General features: G+C 31.4%; 1 protein-coding gene across 1 annotated transcript; it reads right to left on the reverse strand.

The window, feature by feature from the left end:
- Positions 1-585: 585 nt before the first annotated feature.
- Positions 586-13,948, reverse strand: LOC143061285 (radical S-adenosyl methionine domain-containing protein 1, mitochondrial-like). Its single transcript, XM_076233722.1, has 9 exons — positions 13,825-13,948; positions 8,168-8,302; positions 7,477-7,529; positions 6,675-6,781; positions 5,929-6,061; positions 5,548-5,593; positions 2,788-2,849; positions 1,516-1,621; positions 586-712 (listed from the first exon to the last, which is right to left on the reverse strand). Exons 2-9 carry the CDS (start codon positions 8,294-8,296, stop codon positions 605-607), a joined length of 744 nt encoding a protein of 247 aa, XP_076089837.1. The 5' UTR covers positions 8,297-8,302; positions 13,825-13,948; the 3' UTR covers positions 586-604.
- Between the last annotated feature and the right edge of the window lie 3,406 nt (positions 13,949-17,354).

Consider the following 17,354-nt stretch of genomic DNA (forward strand, 5'->3'; position numbering starts at 1 on the left):
ATGAGGTAACAACTAAACAAAATAAATGAAATCAAACGTTTTAAAATATGCTGTTTCAAACAATAGAAAAAATGTCTTTATAATGTATATAATTCTAAAATCCCCCAACTCTAGACAATCCAACTTCTGCCAACAACAAATGCTTTTTCTTTTTGGTAATTTGTGCATTACAAAAGTATATGAATGTACTATTTACCACCAATTTTAAACATTTCAACATTGGCATCAATTCATTAGTTACCTACTTACTTTCAGAAACTTTATCACACTAAGGTTTTAAATTCTTTAGTAAATGTTGACTTTTAAGATGGTATTCTATGATCATATTTTGAATTTTCTGATGATGATGATGATGATGGAAGTTTTTTACGACCTTCACTTGCTAAACAGCCCATGCATGGTTGTTTTTTCTAATATATTGCTCACCAAGTATACATACCTCTTAGCTTCCAAAATTATGGCTCTGAGTGTACAGTATAAGACAAGTAGCAAATGCTTTTGCAGACGTGTTGACTATTATTTATGTTTTTTAAATGCCTTACTGTTTTCAAAATAAGTTGAGTATCAAGATTCTGAATTTCATCTATCTATAATTTTAATTTAGCTATAAAGAACTTACCACAATTTTATTCTGGACCCAATTAAACAGAGGGGTACCCCTTTCAACTGTTAGCTGGTACAATGAAACATGGTCATCACACAATGACAATAACTGAAATTATAACTTAGTATTAATACCAAAGTTTAAACTCACAAATACAAATTTATACAAACTGAGAATTGATTGAAGGATATATGCACTTGTCATCATATATCTGGTTTCTCTCTAGGGTTTGATGTTTGAAATACTTTCTACCCGACTCTTTTTCGTTAGGCAAGATATTAACAAAACATGACATGAAATGATGAACATTATATTGTGTTTCTATTATTTGCATAAATGGTGAAAAAAGTGAGATTAATGTGCGCTGTCCCCTTTTCTATTTTTTCTACCAGGCATAGCACAAACACAAAAAATACTTTAAACTCTGTTGAGCATAAGTCACTACCCTTAGGACATTTTATTGCAAAAAGTGTAATTTTACTCATGTATGAAATTGCTCAACACATAATTTGAACAGCATTGCTAGGTCATAGAAATACCCCCCTCCTTGACACTGTTGTAAGTTAAAAAGCTGTAATAGATCAAGGATAGTCAGAGACCAATAACTGTAGCAAAAATATAATCACAGCAAAGTATGGTCAACTACACAAGATAACAAATAATCCTACAAAATATGAAAGTTTTCTGTCCATTTAAGTCAGAAAAGTGGCGTTCACAAGGTGTCTTAATATGCAAATAGGCCAAAAAATAGTCATGAATATCAAAATTTCTCTGAGTAGCTAAGAAGACCATACATCTCCGTTTTGTTTTGTACAGCCAATAATTTCTTTCACATTGTTTTATAGTAATATGACATGACAAAACCAAGGAAGATGCAGAATTTACTGCATAAATATTTTCATAAAGCTTACCTGTTGTAATTCTTTGTTCCATTTCTGTACTGTTTGGTTAGGTCTACCAAATATGATATCTATGGAGACATCACCTGGATACAAATCTTTAGCATCAGATATACACCTTATCATATATAATTGGTGTGTTAATATTTGCACAATTTTATATCAGAACTCAAATAACAGTAAAAATATTTCTAAAGTTGATCATATTTCATAATTTATCTGCCAATATTGTAAATTACATCTGATAAATTGAAATACTTTAACTTCGTTTTTCATTGTTTGCATTTGCATCATAATGCTAGCTGTGTTTGGATTGTAAGACGAGAGTTTCGATTTACTCCCATGATCAATAATTTGAAATGTTGGAATGGCCGATTAAAAAGCCAGAATATTATCAAACATAATTTCATCACTTTCGAAACGTTGTTGTACAGTGTACAATATTCATTGACTGTTGTCATCTGGGTGTTTTTCATTATCAAGGTCATTTGTTTAGGGGTTCACAACAGGGAACCCAGGATTTCGAAATCAAGATGTAAATTTCTTACTCCGGGATTTAAATTTGTATATCCAAGTTAAAACGTAAGTTTAATCCGAGATATATTCGGTGTGTCTTTTCGTTTATTTGACACGTTTATAATGTTTTAATGAATAATACAGCTCACTACTGTACGATTGTAGGTTCACAGTTTGACACCTGACTAATTGATTATCACGAAAAGCCATATTGTATAAAAAAATGTTTTGATTGCATAACGATCATTTAAATTAATTAAAAAAACCGGTTTTGACAGGTAATAGTTAATGTAATTAAGAGTATTGGGACTTCATAACTAGACCGGAATTTGGAATACACAGGGTCCGGTTTACAAAGGGTATTTAACAAAGACTTAGAATGGAAAAATATGGGACTTTCATTTTCGGCCGGAATGGACAGGAAACCGGTTTATTCAGGGTCCGGTTTAATCAGGTTTGACTGTAATACCAAAAGCTACTGGCAAAAACCAACATTAACACCCAATTTCGAACTTGATCTGTGTTTTCTGGTAATAAGCATTGTGTGTAAGATTCATTTTGTGGAGGCAAACAAGTATAAGAGAACAGAAACTGAAATTTCCTATAATTTGAAAAAAAAAATTTAAAAGTATAAACATGTGATACGTCATGATGATATTACAAATTACAGTTGAAAATTAGACTACAAATATTCTACTGACTTTTTTTGGAAGCAACCTATTATTTGATCATTCTCATCACCCAAAATATTTACTTTTTAACATTTACCTTATTGCATCTTCAACAGAATGCTGTCTGCTTAGAAATTCTAAATCTTCCTTGTAAAGGCTCTAAAAGAAAATAAATTTTATTACTTCAAATTGAGGCAAAGAGATACTAAATAAGTAGCTGTCAAAAAAGAAATCAAGGGCCATAATTCATGAAGACAAAATCAAAATTTACCTTTGACTCAATTTTGTGATGGAACTACAACAACATAAAATATTTTAAAAGAATTGGGCTCCAGAAGGGTAGGTCAAATGGTAATGTTTATACATAGCCTCAGGTCACAAGTTCACTGTTTTAAAGCAAATTAAAAAAAGACATCTCCATCCCATTCCTGATAATTTATGTGTCATAGGTACTTTAAGGATGTCTTTCGGTGAGGTTTACGAATTTGTGTCAGATGTAAGGACTCATTGGTTTTTCCCTAAGATACAGGGCAAATTATATTTTTCTTTTTATATTAGACTTTAATAGCTCATACATTACCAAAATTAAGGGAATACGATACAGTAGCAGGGGCAGATAATAATATTGTCGAAACTTGTCATGTTGTTTCCGCGACGTTGTTAATCAGAACGTTGTGATTTTGCGATGTTTCTAATAAGAACGATTACATTTTGCGACGTCGCTTTAGATGTATTCACATTTGCGGAAAATTCATTGACGTCATAAACCCGGTTGGGCGGATTTGAAAAAAGTACCTGCTAAAAAAAATGTCCATATCACAAGAATTGTTATATTTATTCATTATTAATTAAAATTAAGAAGTAAACAGTATTAACTTGAAATGAGAAAAAAAAATCAAATCCACATACAAAATTTTATATGTGTTTTATTTCATATAGGAAATGAATAAAAGATATGTAAATAATAATACGTCGCTGAGACAGAAACCCAACTACACAAAAAGCCCAATAAGTAATTTAGGTATCAACGTACTGTCTTGATAAATATTTAGTATCTACACTATTTGGCAAACTATAAATCGTATGGAGAATTTCACTGATAAATTTAACAGACTATCAACGAAATGACAAAATAACATAATAAATAAAGAAAACGACTCATACTGATTCTGACTTTGAATAGGTACATTCTTGAAAACGTTAAACGGCAATTTAGAATTTAACCAAGTGTATGTGTATGAAGAAGAACTTTCAGTTAAAAAGAAACAGTCATAAACACGGTATTATAGAACAAAGCATCCATTGATGTGCTAAGTATATCCTTATGTACATATTGAGAGAAAAAAATGGCACTCAGGAATTAGGTATCTGACTAACCGAGAAAGTGTTCACACGTTGTAGCTCATGATGTTAAGCTGCTGACCAAAGACAACAAATACGAAGTTACTCTGTGAGGTAGTATCTTAGATAAGAAAAAAATATTTCTTGGACCACCGGACGGATGGACAAACAATGTGGTTGCACCTACTCCTAGATTGGAGGTATTATTCAGAAAAGTAAGGGAACGGCCATTTAACGTCAAAGTTAGAAAGGGAGGGGGGTAATGTTTTTCCCCATAAAGAAATGTTGTGGTCAAGCAGGTGACAAAATTAATTAAAATTCTGAATCCAGATGTTTCCTGTTCCTTAGGCTATATTGTCCAATTTGTTCAATTTTGAAAAAAAAATTGATTGATAGAGTCGAAAAACGAAAACTGAAAAAAAATGTCTTAATAAATGGTTGCCCTCTACGTCATTAATTATATGTACCATAATAAAAGAGAATACCCCGAAAACAAGCTTAGGTAACTTATCTAATGATACAGAATCATGCAATTTCATGCTCTAATACCAACAGCTGTACTTCCAATAAAATGTTAAACTACACCGTAATGGACTATGTTGAATAATTACGACATAAATTTGTTCAAGACCGCTCTAAATATTCACTTTTTATATATGTTCAGAGTAGTGCCTAAGTTGACCCGATTTAATGTGGGTATGGTTTTGTTTTCATATAATGCCTATAGAGTAGGCCGTTAGTTTTTTCTTATTTGAATCGTTTCACATTTTCATATCGGGGATTTTTAAAGCTGAATAATTACATTAGATGTATGTTTCATTATAATACTTTATTCTCATTGGCTAACTGCACATCACGTGTTATTCCGTTAGCAGTTGTATTGCTCAATACAACTTTTCATTCATGATAACACGTGGTCCAACAATAAAGTGCACAGGTGAATTAAATAAAAAAATATGTAAAATACGTGTTTTCATGATCATAGCTAAAATTATCTGAAAAAGTAAGTCATGAAGGTATATTTTTCTTTGCATATTTCGAAAGTACACATTAAAATTGACCTTGTACCAAACTTTCAAGAAAAAATCAACGAGGGATCTCTACTGTATCGTATGCCCTTAAAGCAGATTCTTGATTTTTTTCCTTCAATTTGAGACTCAAATAATACAAATGCAAAATATAAGGTAAAAGTCTGAGTCAGCCTTTTCCTGCCATTTTTTAAACTCAAATATCTCGAAAAAGGAGTTATATAACCTATCAAAATATTTTGGCTTATTTTGTTCCTTAACTAATGCTCTTTTGACTTATAAGTAATTTTGAATTCCTTATTTTTTTTATTTCACCTAAGTACATACTTAGACGTCAGGTTGTAAGGTCCTCTGCCAAACCATCCAAGATCACAGGATGGACTTGATGATATTGAAGACACAGCATTGAACAGTTCTCAGGTTATTACCTTGCCCAAAATTAATAAACTGATTTTTCATGTCTTAAAACCACAAGATAAATACATTACCTGAACACCAATTGATAATCTGGTAACCCCAGCATCTTTAAATTCTCTAAAACATCAATATGAAGAAATCAGACATATGAATGGAAAATTACAGAAGCTATTTCACTTAAAAGATGTAACAGACAATTTCCATCTTTAAGAAAAGATTCCTATTTATATTTGTCTATGGTTACTGTCTCATTGGTATATACTTATATTCATATTGATATTCCACCAAATAATCAGTGTCAAACAAGAAGACCATTCATTATAAACTATGTACAAATATTTTCATGTGATTTCTCTTTACTTTTTTGCATCAAAAATCTATTCCATACAAGTCTATTTCATTACACATACATAAACAAGTGATTGTTACCATTACATATATATATATTTTACTTTAATTTAGCTCTTTCTGTAGTTGTGGGATTAGCTTCTAAGGTAATCTCAGCATTTTTAGGCAGAGTAGCACTACTCTGAACAGCTTGTATCACAGATGCAATCATTCCTGATTCTGCCAGACTTGGAGTACCTGAATAATAATAAAATGTAGAATCATGTTAAAGATAGTTGATCAGTATGTGCAAAGTCTTTGAAGTTTTATGAATGTTCAGGTAGATTTATAGTTCCATTTATTCTACAAAAAACTGCCAAAATTAGCATATTTTAACAATCATTTATGAGTTAAGAATTTGAAATATTGAGCACTTGGAATTACCACAAAATGTTAACCAGAAAAGGGTTGTTACTGGTAATTGAGACAAACATTATTGTAATTTTTTTTTGTTCCTGCTTGTGATCTAGATTGAGAGTCGAAAAAAAAAAAACATTTTTCACAAAAGCACATAGAAGGATCTTTCCTTGGTGTCATTACTGCATTTTTGTTTTTTTCATAAACCTCGACCTTAAAACAAATATAAATTGAAATTTTATATCAAAATTTCACTTAAAAGCTAGACCCTTATCATACTTAAGTCACTTTATATCCTAAAACCAAAAACCTTCATTAAAATAATACAGACCTTGTCCATTTTTGACAGTTTACACCTGTCTCATATAAGATAGAAACAGAACGATTTTTTTTATGTTATTGGCTCCATACTTTTTGGTAACAAATTGTAAATTTTGTAATTCAAAATTCTTACCACCTCCAAAATAGACAGATTTTATTTCAGTTATTCCACTGATTTTAATTAAAGTCTCTACTTCCTTGACCATACAGTCTGTCATTCTACTATTATCTACATCATTTCTGTAAAAATAACATTTAATAAAGTTATCATTAGTATGGAGGCCTTTTAAAATGAGTTTGTATACACATTATCACTATTTGCAAGGACGTTTATAAGAACCTATATAATGTATATGTTAGTTATACCTTTCTTGCTATTTGGAAATCTGTTCTGCTTTGCACTTGAACTTGTTATGTCATACAACAATCCCTTTTACATTGTGGCCTTAAGATATTTTCTATTATGCTGTTGAAATTTTACTGGAACTTTTGTGAAGTCAAGTTATGGAAAACGAACAGCGATAAGGTGTATTTATTCAAAGCATTAAAAAACATCATATATAGCCTAAGAGAAGTTTTTATTCAGAAATTGTTATCCAAAAGGTAATCCATATGAGTGTGCCATGGCAGATCTGTTACCAGTTCTAACTTTTTCAATAGTATAATTGATTGTAAAATTGTGGAAGTATATATCAAGTTCATTTCTAACTGTGCTTCTGCAAAAGAAAAATAAGATATAAAAAAGTCTTGTGCAGAATAGTTTCCTTGAAAAATATCAGTGAAACAAGACTTTGTGACTTCAATTTAGCATACAAAATAAATATTTGCTAATGCATATTTCTACTACAAAAAGTCTAAAATTTAAGCATGGATAAAATAAAACAAAACATTATTATTTGAAACCCATGGCACTTTAAGCCTCCAATACAACTTACCTAATATACTTGTTGAAGTTACAGTATGAACACATCTTAGCACAATAGGGCCACTAAAAATAAAGTAGAACATTTGGTTATGTGAGTGATTAAGTTCTTAAGGCATGCTGAAAAACAAGAAAGATTATTTAGGAACTATATTAAAAAAATCTCAGTAGAGATTTCAGATTTTTTTTGTCATTAATGGACAGCTAGATCTGAAAGACAAAAATATGTTTCCTTGCCTATGAAAGACATTTACATGTAGAATTTAACACTGATAAGAGTACAAGATAAATTACATGTAGTCTGAACATCTGAAAGGAGAACAAAAATGTTTATTGATAAGGCTGATGTTGGTCAATCTATTGGTTTTCAATGTTTTCTGAGTGGTGTTTTGTTATTATGTTGCTTCTTTGGTCATTTTCATGCTTTGGCCATGATGTTCTGTTTTATTAGACTTGTGGTTTTGAATTGACAAGTTGATGTCTTCTTTCTCTGTTTGTCCTGTCTCTAACAAGGCTTTCCCGTTCAGATTGTAGCTGATTTCCTTTTTCTTGCTCTCTTCAATGTCATGTATTTGGTTCTTTTTCTTCCTCTTACAACTAAATCAATTATCAATCATGGCAGGTGAAGTTTCAATCAACAAATACAGGGGAAAAACTATACACAGCAATTGAAAGACACATTTTATACTACATAAAATACATACATGAACATAAAGGGTTGCTTTGTTTTGACCACTTGTTTCTGCCAGTGACTGAATTTGTCTTCTAGTTATCTGTTGAAGCATTGATGGAATTAATCCATGGAGTTTATACAAATGGTTCATATTCTTCATTATTTTCTGAAAGAAAGAAGAAGTTCATACAGTGAATAGACTGCTGGATTGAAATTCTTTCAATACTTATTTGTTTAGGGAAATATCAATTATCTCCCCTTTAGCATGTCAGATCAGAATTGAAATTCTTAATGCAAATATTCAGGAAGTGTTTAACAACTGTGTGAAGTTTGATTTATATCTGTCAATCAATTCAGGTTAACTGGGCCCTAAGCTTGTCACATACATGACATTATATAAATAACACATAGCTGAGAAGGTAATAGAGCAGATTGTTAACCAGAGAAAAACATTGTCAAGCACTGCGAAAGCTATGTGTTATTTAATTTATTATACTGAATTTCCTATCATTATAGTCTTTTACAGATTCATTTTATTTTAAAAGTATTTTCTATGACGTCACATATATTACAACCTAACGGGTATTAGAAAAATCAACAAAAGTTAAGCAAGATGATTTATTTTTTATTTTGACAGTCAAATAATAAAATCTGAGCCAAAACGTAGAACTTTAGCATTGTATTTCATTACTTGATGTAAATTCAACTCGTTGTCCTTTAAACTATTCATTTCTGATTGGTCTAGACAAGAGGGTAATATTCAAAAAAATTGTCACCCTCTCAACCATGTGATAGAGTAAATTAACACCCTTGTATCAGCCAATCAAAATATGGCATTTTAATGTGAAATATAATAAATATATTATATTATTTTAAGTAAGTACTGAGGACATTGCAAGTAAGATTATCTCCCTTAGACAAGTAGGTTTTTTTAATAATAAAAATTTTTCATTTACCACCAAACTTTCATAACAAATCTTTGTATCAATGAAATAATTCAGTAAAAGTTTTAAATATCTGAAACTTGAAATCTAGAAAAGGAAATTTAATGCTATTTCATGTTACAGTGGATTTATTAAATGTAAGTTTCTTGTGTAAATTTCTTTGTATAAATTATAAGAATTGATTCTTGATTTATATTAAAGGCAAAAATAATGGGATGTGTAGGGCGTTATTCAATTATCAATTAATTGAAACTTAGCCACAATATGTGATTCATACTAATTTTCTATTAAGGTAGCACTACAGTCAAAATTTTCTGACTCCAATCAACAGTCTTTAAATATTAATTTCTACAAAACTACTCAATGGATTTTTAAAATCTTCAACTCATTTTAAAGCTGAAATATAACTCCTTCTTAATCTATATATAAATTTATTTTTAATTTGATTAATTTCAAAATATAGCTCATTAAATGCCCAAAAAGTGGTCTTCCAACTTGGATGAAAATGGCACATTCATGTCAAATGGTAGTAAAAATTTGTTTTCATCCCTTTAATCAACCATATACAATCACCAAAACCGTGTCTTACTTATTTGATATATGCCTCCAGTAAGAAGATATATTGATTTAACTGCTGGGTTCCAAACCTCATTTAACCTTTCATCTTTGAAGACCTATAAATTCATTTAGAAACAAATTATCCAAAAACTGGGACACGGTATTGTAGAAAATACACCCTTTAATCATATATATCAAAGTCAGGCCAAAGGGGGTAATCATTAAGTTTCTATTTTCATTTTTTCCTTACAATTTTCATGAAAAATTGTTCTGAGAAATGACCTAAAAACTGAATTTCCCCCCTTAGAACCCCTATAAAGATAATATAAATACAAAAAATCCACTGGGAACACCCCAGGAGTATTCTGATACCATTACTATATCAATAGAACCACACACTTTGTGTCTTTGATGCTCTAATGCTGTAAATTTTGCATTATATGTGAACTGTCCAACACTAACTTGGCATTTGGCGGGAGTTTGACGTCACAGATTTGACCAACATCTGTGATGTAGTAATTAAATATAGACAAAGCTCCGCCTCTTTCCAGACAGTCTAAGATAAGAGAATAACATGATTGACCAGCTGCATATAATCAATGTTTAACATCATTATTCTCTATATATAAAGAATAACTTTCATTTGAATTTAAAAAAAAAAGAAATAAACTGTCTGAAATAAGCTAGAACATTAAAAGTGTACATCAAAAAACATGTTCATTAAAAGATCAAGAGTTAGACCACACTCTTCTTGAAAATCCACTTTCCCACATGTGTTTTACTTTACACATAAACTGAAAATTAGTTAAAATGCATAAAACTGTATATAAATGAATAAGACCAAAGAGAAGACATTTATACAGACAGTCAGAGGCTTTCAAAAATACTTTCCCACTCTTTTCCATAGTATTATATTAATTTTATTTCATTTTTTGTAGAATTTTTCCTTTTAGATTTTTCTTTCTCTTTGTTCACTTCCATGTTATTTAAATTATTTTTGTTGCAAAACAATAAGATAAGACTACAATATTTATCTTGTGGTCAGGGATTAACAGCTGGACACTGGTATCAACAGATGATTGACATATTAGCCCCTCCCAAATGCCTATATATTTAGATTAATTACCATGTGCTTTTATTTACATAAGTTCATTATCAATTTACACCCTGTTGTGATATGATAATGACTTTGGGATTTTTACAAACTGTGCAGAATAATTCTTACTTCAAAATTATGTGATAAAAAAAATATCTTCAAAAAATCATCGTTAGACTGTAGTGCTACCTTAAAGGGGCACATATGGTGCCCATAAAAATACATAAACACTGTTAATAGACTATTACCAAAACCTACATTGGTCTTTATATTAAAGCTAACATCATATCATCCTACTTCAAGTAAGTATATCTAACATATGTATCTTACAATATATCAAAACTATGAGTTTTAAAGTCAAAAGACAACTTAACTGAGTAAAGGTTCCACTAAAGTCAAAATATAGGACACTGCATAAACATTCAAACTTTGCCTGTAGTTTTCAACATAAAATGAATAAAGTCCTGAACTATGGGAACATATGGTCATTTAAACATACTTAACATATATACACATTGTGTAAATTGTAAATAAACTTGAAATTTTTGTGTTATGGTCAAACCGGTTTTGGGGGTGAACACTAAATTTTCCAAAAAATCTGGAGGCCTGTGAGATGACTTAATTTTGTTTAAAATTGGTATGAACTAATACTGTTATGTACATGTAATGCTAATGTAAAAAAGAAGATGTGGTATGATTGCCAATGAGACAACTATCCACAAAAGACCAAAATGACACAGACTTTAACAACTATAGGTCACTGTACGGCCTTCAACAATGAGCAAAGCCCATACCGCATAGTCAGCTATAAAAGGCCCTGATAAGACAATGTAAAACAATTCAAACTAGTAAACTAACATGTTTATTTTTAAGAAAATGTATTGATTTACGAGTTTCAGTTAATTTCATGGATATTAGTGAACGAATATCGAAGGTACAATACACAAATTGGACAAAACTGTCTTTAACACATATATCTGTGACAACTTAACACGAGCTTGTACTGCATTACATGTAACAGTATTCGTTCATACCAATTTGAAACAAATTAAGTCATCTAACTGGCTTCCAGATTTTTTGGAAAATTTAGTGTTCACCCTCAAAACAGGTTTGACGATGACACACATATTTCAAGTTTATTTAAAATTACATAGTGTGTATAGTATGTTTAAACATATTTTTTCATAGTTTAGCACTTTATTCATTTTAGGATGAGAAATACAAGCAAAGTTTTAATGTTTCTTTAGTGTCCTATATTTTGACTTCAGTGAAACCTTAAAAGGCCAAATAAATCTGCTGTGAGATTAGTCCGAGATTATCCTCGTGTATTGTGTTTTCGACCTACTAAAAAAATTTTCCGAATTCCACTTTTATCTGTTTGAACCCAGACATGACTAATATTTTAGGAGTAACTAGTATACTTGTGCATACAATAATTGTATCTGAAATATATTTCGATCTTGAATATTTTTTTTTATTTGAGTTCATTAGATCGATGTCACCTTTGTTTACAAAACCTGGCGTCTTGTGTTTTCGACCTATCTAATAAACGGGTCAAAAGTCGGAAATGACATGTTGTACAAATCCGGAATTGATTATAATTTGATGCCAATGTATACATGAATCAAATTATTTACAGTGCAATAGGGATCAAACTTACGGTATATCATAAGGAATTAAATGGTAACATGTACAACTATGAGATATGAAAAATTATTTTGATATCTTTATTTGACTATACACATATCACATATCATTCTTCATACTGTAGACATGGAAGTCCATGACATGGACAATAATAAATACTATGACGCCTAAGAACATTCACATTACAACAAAATCTCAGATGGGTCCAGTGGTCACATTGAGAATACATACATTTACCCCACTGAGTAAAAACAAGAGACACACACTGTCTCAACGCTTCTGGGAAACGTTTCTTACATACACAACATGGTGACTCATCAGTATCTTCAATACTGCATGTATCATCAAATGAGTCATCATCTGAAATAATAAGTTTCTGTAAACCAGAAGTACCAGGTTTTGGTGACATATTTTTTGCTTTAGCAATAACTTTGACTTCCTTTGCTTTCTTAGGTTTAATAACCTTAACATCATTTTCCACACATGCTTTAGTTTTTTTACATTTACTTGTATTATTTACACTCTTTGATTTCTTTTTGTTAATAACTTGTGTAATCTTTGGCTTTTTACAATGTTCTACAATATCAGTCATTACATCATCCTCAGTTATAGCTTTACCAGAGGTAATATTTGACAAATACTTCCTTTTTTTTGCTTGTTTTTTTACAATAATACCAATATTTTGCTCACACTGTTTGAAAAAACCAGCTGGACTCTTGTGTGTTTCGTTATTCGTCAAGATGTGTGTCTCATCTTCGTCAGGTAAAGGATCTGCTTCATCAATCAATGTGATGTTTCCAGTGTCAGATAAGTCGAGTACAGTGTCAGGTAAGTCAAGTACAGTGTCAGGTAAGTCAAGTCTAGTGTCAGGTAAGTCGTCTAGTGTCAGGTAAGTCATGTCCAGTGTCAGGTAAGTCATGTCCAGCCTCACTGTTAACAGATGGAGAATGGTCACTGTCATTGTCAGCTTGTTTGTTTTGTACAGCGTTGTCAGGGTCAACTATGTCCGTCGTAAATACTGTTGACGGTAGCAAAGTGATGGCAGGCACACAGTTTTTTTCCTCTTTGCCACACGTGTACTTATTTGTTATTGTTACTAAGTTTAGCAGCCGATTATGACGTCACGCAGACACGCGCAGTACACGGGAAGTAAAAGAAGTAAAATTAGGTCGGAAACGTAAGAGGGTCGAAAACACAATACGAGACGAAAAATCTTGTCTGACAAAACAGCCGTTGGACGTCAGAGTAATCTCGGACTCCTGTGAGATGTGCAATGCCTTACTATAAGTGGTTCCCTCTTTATCCCAAACAGTTATATAAATTCCATTTTGGTGATTGATCCAAACCTGTTCAAAGATTTTTGGAATGGATTTTCTACCTGCAACATTATCATTGTGAACATATCTCAAATAATAAAAATTGATTTAATGTAAACATTCTTACAAGTTCCCTATTCCTTCATGCGTCATTTAGAATGAATAAATTGTTGTCAAGCAACAAAACAAGCCTTGAAACGTGTGAAACTGAAAACTAGAAATTTCTGTGGGGACCAAACAGAAAGGGAGAGAGACGTGTTTAATAAATTCAAAATGTATGAAATAACAGTGCTAGAAATATCCTCCAGGACGAGGCACACCAACGACATAAATCTACATTTACATTATACATTATAAATGATATATATATACACAATTCAAACTTACACACAATTTAACATCGATCTGATAATAGATGGGTAGCAATATAACAGTTAACTACTAGTGGCCACTGGGTGTGTTTTGTCACATAAATATAGGCATCAAAACAATGCAAGTGCCTCGGGTACTAGTATCATTAATTCACGCATGCAAAATTACTAAATCTTCACAATTTTAGCATTTGTGCAAATTTTTAGACGTTTTTCGTCTAAATGAAAGTGTCGCACTTGTTTTCACTCTTGATATCAAAATGTACATTGTATGTTGTATTTGAAGCAGAGACATATACATGTCTTTGTCTGAAGATAAAACATAACTCATATAAAGGATGAGTTGAATACAAATGTGGTCACATATACATTTTAAAAATAAAAAATATGAAAATTGGCGTTTTATGGCATTTTTGATAGAATTTGCTACTCTAAACATAAATTTGAGCGTCTTTAATGACCAAATCAATACAAATATTTTCAGCGCTGACAAAATGTAAAAAAAGCTTTTATCACTGGAAACTGCCGTACTTCAAATGTTAGGCCAAAATTAGCCCTTACCGGACCTTCTCCTTTTGAGTTTCATTTCCAAATTATGACTTTTTAAATGTCGCAATTTCAAGTTAATTAACAAAAGTAACAAATTTCAAATGTTTGAAAAGTCGTAAGATTTTGAATGTCAGTAAAATTTTGATTTGAGAGTCATGACTGTTCACTCCAGTTGGTTTTCTGTCGTATATGCACTGTGAACAAGTGCATCGTCTTTTTTTTTGTAACTGTGAGTCAGGACCAGTTGGTTTTCTGTCGCATATGTACACTGTGGACAAGTGCATTGTCTTTTTTATTTGTAACTGTGAGTCAGGACCAGTTGGTTTTCTGTCGCATATGTACACTGTGGACAAGTGCATTGTCTTTTTTATTTCTAACTGTGATTCAAGACTGTTACTCTCAGAACAGTTGGTTTTCTGTCGTATATGCACTATGGTCAATTGCATTGTCTTTTTTATTTGTAACGGTGGCTCTTTAATATGCCGATTAAATGGAGAGAGATACATTTTAAAAGAGAGGCGACAGATACCAACAATCAATCAATAAATCAATCCAACCTCCATTATATATTGATTCCAATCACAAACTTTCAATTTCGTCGAATGAACTAAATTATAGGCTGTGATTTTATTCCGAAAGATAAGGCATTGCAACATAAGTTGAGAATGGAAATGGGGAACGTGTCAAAAAGACAACAACCCATCAAAGAGCAGATAGCAGCAGAAGGCAATCAATGGGTCTTCAATGCAGCGAGAACATCCTGCACCCGGAGACGTGCTTCACTGGCCCTCAACAAAAATGAATACCAGTTCAGTGATAATGGATGTCACACAAAACTCCGAAATATTGTTACACCTCAATATGAATTAAAAAGACAACATCGAGTTCTTATACAATATTTATATATTGCAAACATGTAACCAACTTTTCACATCGAGCAACAACCTTAAAACTGACCAGAAAATACATTAACTCTGTCTTTATCTTTGAATGTTAAACACATTAGAATAAACAGAAACTTTAAGTGTTCTTCAGTGGCGACTTTACGACCATAGATAAATAGCACTAATTAATTGCGACAGTTCTATAGAGTTCTTCAGATGCTAAGAAAATATTACTATTTAACGGTTAGCAGGTGTCACAGTTAAAGTTCTTGTAATGTCTATTACACAAATAATACAAAAAATAGCCTTTTAACAAATATATAAAAGAAATTTTAATTTAAAATATAAAAGTATGCATTATTCAAAATACTAAGGATTTACTTATCCCAGGAATAGATAACCTCAGCCGTATTTGGCACAACTTTTTGAAATTTTGGGTCCTCAACGCTCTTCAACTTTGCACTTGTTTTGGCTTTCAAACTATTTTTGATCTGATCATCACTGATGAGTCTTGTACAGACGAAACGCGCGTCTGGCGTATTGAATTATAAGTCTGGTACCTTCAACAACTAGTTAACCTGATGGAAGAAAGCGGATGTAGGGCAACATTATCTTATCTACAATAGAACTTTCATTCAACTTCCTTTAAACAGGACAAATTTCTCTTTACTTTTAATTTTTACTATTGATACTGTTATCTTGAGCACCTCCCAATGAATCATACACACATATACATGTATATATATATTTATACGAGTCTAAATTGAAAACTACGTTCAAACCTATGATTGCGTTGGATAAAAACCGCAATTTTTATACGTGTGCATGTAAAACAAATTTCGTTGTAGAAGGGTCTAAAACAGCACAAACAACATTTTCCAAAAGACCAAAAAAGTGAAAAAGTATATTTAAACAAAACGCATTTGACTAACAGGTCGAACAACTGATGTTCTTTAACCCTACTGACTGCCATTGGCGATTGCCAAATAAAATTGATCTTAATATAAATTTAATACTAAACAGAATTTTTTTTTAACTTGTGGCCACGATTTTATGCCACAAACATACGGTGTCAATATTTTTTTTATATATATAAGAAAAGTACAGTTTTCACAGAAACATTTAAAACAGACAAAATACATTCTTTCATATAAAAAAAGGAAAATGTGGTATTATTGCCATGGCAATTAGACAACTATCAACAAGAGACCAAAATGACACAGAAATTAACAACTATAGGTCGCCTTATAAAAAGACCTCAAATAATTTGATGGCAATGGTAAAGGAACAAGTGCTGTACGTGTCAGTGAAATCGATATAGGCCAAACATTAATGCCACGTTCAGTACGTATCCTTGCACTGTTTGACCGTTTATGTCAAAATATAACGAAGGAATCGTTTAGTCTAGATGCTTTTTCCAATTAGTTCATTGTTGCATGAAAGCAACCAGAAGGGGCTTACACTTTCAAAAGCCGATAACTAGTTACTTGGTTTTAGACAGAGTTACAGGCTCGGTCTCTACAGTGATACAATAACTAAAAAGACTAGTTTTAGTAAAGTAAAATTACATTTATTTTATTTTAATGAAGTTAGTTCTTTCAAAAAACCACATACATGCAGACGTTTTACTAGTATTCCCGCTATATACATACATATCATTAAGCTTGTCATGCCATACACTGTTGCTCCACAATAGTTTAGAGTTATAAACAGATCTAAACAGTGTAGCTTGTAAATATATTTGTAAACAGCAATGTATAAGTCCTTGTAAACGCAAATATCTGGTTTCAAATATTACCTTTGAATTTAGGAGCATTGTAATCATTTGACGCTTGAAATATAACCACCAACTG

This window comes from Mytilus galloprovincialis, unplaced genomic scaffold (assembly GCF_965363235.1).
Source record: "Mytilus galloprovincialis unplaced genomic scaffold, xbMytGall1.hap1.1 HAP1_SCAFFOLD_286, whole genome shotgun sequence".
In the NCBI taxonomy this organism is placed as follows: Eukaryota; Metazoa; Mollusca; class Bivalvia; order Mytilida; family Mytilidae; genus Mytilus; species Mytilus galloprovincialis.